This window comes from Penaeus monodon, chromosome 9 (assembly GCF_015228065.2).
Source record: "Penaeus monodon isolate SGIC_2016 chromosome 9, NSTDA_Pmon_1, whole genome shotgun sequence".
Classification (NCBI taxonomy): Eukaryota; Metazoa; Arthropoda; class Malacostraca; order Decapoda; family Penaeidae; genus Penaeus; species Penaeus monodon.
Window position 1 is genome coordinate 37249987 of NC_051394.1, and position 5000 is coordinate 37254986.

Sequence of the window (5000 nt, forward strand, 5' to 3'; positions counted from 1 at the left end):
GTTAAAATGATACTGAATCAAAGTCTTGAATTATTAACACGCAATATCAAATGAATAATGACAAATATTTGCACAGTCCCAAAATCATGATGACAAAGCTTTATTGTACAGCACATCCTTTAATATCTATGGGTATTTAATGAGCTCTGAGTCTATCCTTCTTCTCGCTGTCAGACTGAATGAAAATTGCTGACAAACTTTCACAAGACAAGCAATCTATCTTCTTTTAGCTCAAACGTTGATCCATGGCTCTTGGGTGGGAGACGCCATATTTGATTACTCTGGAAGACTTGACAGCCTAGCTTCTCAGTACGTTCAAATCATCCACCAAAGAAATAATCTTACGAACGCACCAAACGGTCGAACTGTTCCCACGAACTCTTCCATAAAACAGATTCATTTCCGATGCAAAATCACAGATCCTGTGGGCCTTCCTTGCTTCCGTTGCTCGTGGTAACACTTGTGGTCATGCCAACATGTACATGTAATTTGCTTTGGGTGGCATGCAGACGCTAGTATACCCACGTCACGGGCACCCACTGGGGTTCCATTGCCAGGCGTTCAATAGCGTCCATGATTTGGGTGTATGTATCGTCTAGGTCATTGTTTATGATAACTTTGTCAAAGTACTTATCGTAGGCACGCTGTAGCTTCGCACTTTCTTCCATTGTACGCTTAAAATCATCCTCCTGTTGATGAAGAAAAGGAAATCAAGTCAGTTTGGTAGAGAAAAAAATCATTCTATAAGACAGTCAATTCAAAGAAAATAAAACCAAACAGCGCACATAACCATAACAAATATACACATATTTTTTCTCCATCATTTCTGCTAATACATAGAGACACTGTTACGATAAAAAAAATCACAGTAACAGCCACACGACCAAACGTATCTCACAGCCAACTTTCTGCAGTAGTATCAAGTTTACCTCATACAACGAAGCCAGCGACTCTAATGTCCTGGCACGTCGGGAGCTGTAGCGTATGGAGCTGCTGCGGTCGAACTGTGTGGGGGAAAAGGGGCAAGCACAGGCACTTAATAACAGGCAACAAGCGACAAGACTTCTCATACAGGGGGGAATTAACCGGCAGTCAGCACACGGACGGAGCAGGTCGTTACAGGGAGTTGCAGGTGGGGGGAAAAGGAGGAGGAGGCGAGGGGGGTTCTGAGTCCCATATCTCTGATTGTTTTGAGAGAGAGAGGGAGGGGGAGAGGGAGAGGGAGAGGGAGAGGGGAGAGAGAGAGAGAGAGAGAGAGAGAGAGAGAGAGAGAGAGGAGAGAGAGAGAGGAGAGAGAGAGAGAGAGGAGAGAGAGGAGAGAGAGAGAGAGAGAGAGAGAGAGAGAGAGAGGAGAGAGAGAGGGGAGAGAGGAGAGGGGAGAGAGAGAGAGAGAGAGAGAGAGAGGAGAGTGAGAGAGAGAGAGGAAGGAGAGAGGGGGAGGGAGAGGAGGGGGGAGAGGAAAGGGGGGAGAGAGAGAGGAGGGGAGAGGAGGAGGGAGAGAGGGGGAGAGAAAGGGGAGAGAGAGAGGAGAGAGGGAGGAGGAGAGAGAGGGGGAGAGAGGAGAGAGGAGAGAGAGAGAGAGAGAGACAGAGTGTGTGTGTGTGTGTGTGTGTGTGTGTGTGTGTGTGTGTGTGTGTGTGTGTGTGTGTGTGTGTGTGTGTGTGTGTGTGTGTGTGTGTGTGTGTGTGTGTGATAACAGCAGTAAAGTACTGAAGAGGTAACAGAGCTATTAGTACTCTAGGGACTGAAATCAAAGTAAAGGGCTGACAAACTAAAAACACAAATTTAAATAAGTATCTTTGTACTGCTTGCATTACTAACGGTAAACAATGTTATTTCAATCCAGTTACCTACAGTCAAATAATTTCCATTAAGAATATATACTTAAAAAACTCATGAGCATATCAATAAGCTTTACATAAATTAAAGGCCATGCTAAAGAAGATGTAAAATGCTTTCAGTTCTATGAAAACTCCTAATAGTTAACTAGAAAAAAAAATCTGATATGCAAAATCGACGTTCAAGATGCATTGATATCAATTATTAGTTAAAAACAAAACTGGTTTGCCTCGCATTATGTTTCCGAAGGTGTTATCATTCTCTTTATAATTTAATTGCAAAATCATAAATATGCAAATACTGTCGAAGAACTTTACTATCTATTTACATACTGAATGAACTTGATTTTAGTTTCAATATTCAACACAAGAAATTATGAAGGGAAATGTTCAGCTGTCTGAAGCAAACATTTCAGATGCCTCAACCATACAATTCTACTCTTGAATTAAGTCACGTACGCATTCTACATGTTTTCAATAAATATACTAGTGATAAATGTCTAGGTCTCAATGAGCTGATATCTGACCGAAAAGAACAAATAATACCTGTAGATTATTTAGGATACATTACAGCAGAACGTTAGACACTGATATTTCACGGGGATTTTTAGTTCCGTATATAACTTTTGGAATTATTTTCGTTATTTATATTTGCTCAGTTACATAATAAAGAGATCCATCAGTCTTTCAACATATATTAAGTTACGTCCAGACGGATACACATAATGTTGACAAACCTCCTACATTCAAAAAGAATCACTGGCCTAAGTTTTATGCACACTATAAAAAAAAACATCTTAAATCAGTACAAATAAAACAAATGTTGCAAGGGGGTACTGGGGGGATACACTAGCAATCCTAAATATATTCATCCTCATCACTGTATGCATCCTTGCGACGAACAGCACGACAGTCCTCTCCTACTTACGGTGAGGTTGCGACTGGATGAGCCCATGGAACTGCCGATGTTATATAGGCTCTTGATCTGGTCCATCCCTGGCGCTGCGAGGAAGATGACGTAGGGCAACATCTCGCTAGAGTTGCGAAGGTATTTTAAGGACTGCGCGAGAGAAGAGAGAAAAAAAGAATGGTCAGGTATTTCAAGCGCCGGGTAGGAAAAATGGGGGGTTATGTTTCGGTAATCGTGGGATAGTTATTTTCTTTATATGGTCTAGGGGAAATGGAAATAAAAAAAAGATAGTTAGGACTGCGAATGGAAATGTATAAAAATATGAATGAGAATAACTATATTCACAATGCATGTATTTCTGGCGAAGATATAATCGAAACCGGTCAAACCATCTCCTTGTATTGTGAAAATATTCATTCTCATTCATACCTTTTCTTCTTTTGTCAGCATGAATACGGTTCATGCATATGTAAAAAAGAGTGGTCAGATATTTCAAGCGAGTGATGTTTACGACCTTAAGGACTCTCAGTGAGGCGAGAAAAAATAAAATAAAAGATAGATATTTGATGATCTGATCTAGGGGAAAAAGGGAATTTAAGATCTTTAGGTATTTGAAGGACTGCGTATGGCAAAAAGTGGTTAGGTATTTTAAGGGTTCGGTGAGGAACCATAGGGATTGGGTAAGGGGAAAAAAGAAAACCAATAGGTAATACATGAGTTGGCGTTGAGGAAATGGAAATAAAGGATGGTTAATTACTCTAAAGACAGCGTTAGGAAAAAAAAACTATATATTTTCAAGGCTAGGTAAGGAAAAGGGAAAAGGGTGTTTAGGTACTTGAGGACTGAGTAAAAAAACAAAATAAAAGAAAAAATTATGATCTCGTATACGGCAAAGGGGAATAAGATATTAATTTAAGGACAGCGTGAGGAAAAAAAAAATAGGTATTTCAAGAAAAAGGGAAATAGGTATCTTAAGAGTTCGGTAAGTCAGTAAAGAATGAAAGGAGTAGGCTACTTAAGAACTGCATGAGGAAATAAATAAATGTTGTTTAGGCATTTTAAAGGACTGGTTTGGGGGGGGGGGGGGAAGAGGGAATAAGCCAGTAATGTGATTTAAGGATATTAAGAGAAAAGGGATAAGAGAGAATAGGAGAACGAAATGAATGGGAATTGCTAAATGCGAGCCAAAACCGATGGTTATATACCTTTTGGATAATGAGAGGAAAAAGGCTTACTAGGCATCATAATTTTCATGACAGTGATTTAACTTTTCATCACATATTCAATCTAATCCAATTCAATAACATCATCGTCATCACAACCATTATACAACCTACCAAGGAGGTTATATTTCTATTATCAGGATTATACTAAAAGGTTTTGATGGTCCAAAATGACATTTTATGCATAGGTTGCCTATGGCTTCAGAAGGGTCAGCTAATCAATTGCTGGTGATGATGCAGATTAGCTTCCAAATTTAGGGTGCAATTAAGTCTTTTTTTTTAACCATTCAAAAAAATTTAATTCTCTTGTTGATTAACATGCTTTGAAATCAAGCTTTTCATCTCTCTATCTTTCGCTTACGTATGCATGCATGTTTGCGCATATACACATACAACAAGTGCCTGCGTGGGGTTTGCAGGTTGTCAGCCGAATCAGGCAAAAGTTTGGATGAAGTGTCATGAACTTTGACGAGCGGTTTGCTGGTGGATTAAACTTGGTGATACGGATCCGCGATTGGATCCGCGATCAATCCAAACAAGGAGGTGGTAGAGGTTTGCCCTCCTGCGAGTGCTTTCAAGTTACTGCTGTTTTTGTTATTATTATTACTGTTATCGTTAATTGTCGTTATTATCCTCGTTATTACTGTTATTATGATCATCTCTATCATTTTCATTATTATTATCTGAAATGACAAACACATCAAAACCCTTCCAAAATAATAATAACAATTCAACAAACAGTATATATAAGTACATACATAATATACAAATTAATAAATAAGTATGTAAATAAATGAAATAACAGACACACACACACACACGACCATCAGACAAACAAATAAGATGAACATAAAAAAAATAAACACCCGAAATACCTCCCCTCCCCCCTGCTCCCCCCCCTCCCCTCCCAACCCCCCCTTACCGCAGGCGAGCAGTCGAGCAGACACATTTTCCCCGAGCGGATGACGGAGAGGATGGAGTCGAGCTTGGTGCCATACAGGTTGCCGCTGAATTCGCCATACTCTAGGT

The 5000-nt window shown here is 39.8% G+C and overlaps 1 protein-coding gene across 1 annotated transcript in view; it reads right to left on the reverse strand.

Moving 5' to 3' along the window:
- The window catches only part of LOC119577145 (MAGUK p55 subfamily member 6-like), a 116130-nt gene that overhangs the window by 1446 nt on the left and 109684 nt on the right, over window positions 1-5000 (reverse strand). Inside the window, exons 9-12 of the mRNA XM_037924841.1 lie at window positions 4894-5000; window positions 2767-2898; window positions 930-1004; window positions 1-689 (exon numbers count right to left, since the gene is read on the reverse strand). The exon at window positions 1-689 is cut by the window's left edge and continues 1446 nt beyond it; the exon at window positions 4894-5000 is cut by the window's right edge and continues 96 nt beyond it. Coding sequence (XP_037780769.1) covers window positions 513-689; window positions 930-1004; window positions 2767-2898; window positions 4894-5000 — 491 coding nt within the window. The 3' untranslated portion in view covers window positions 1-512. The remainder of the gene's footprint in view (window positions 690-929; window positions 1005-2766; window positions 2899-4893) is intronic.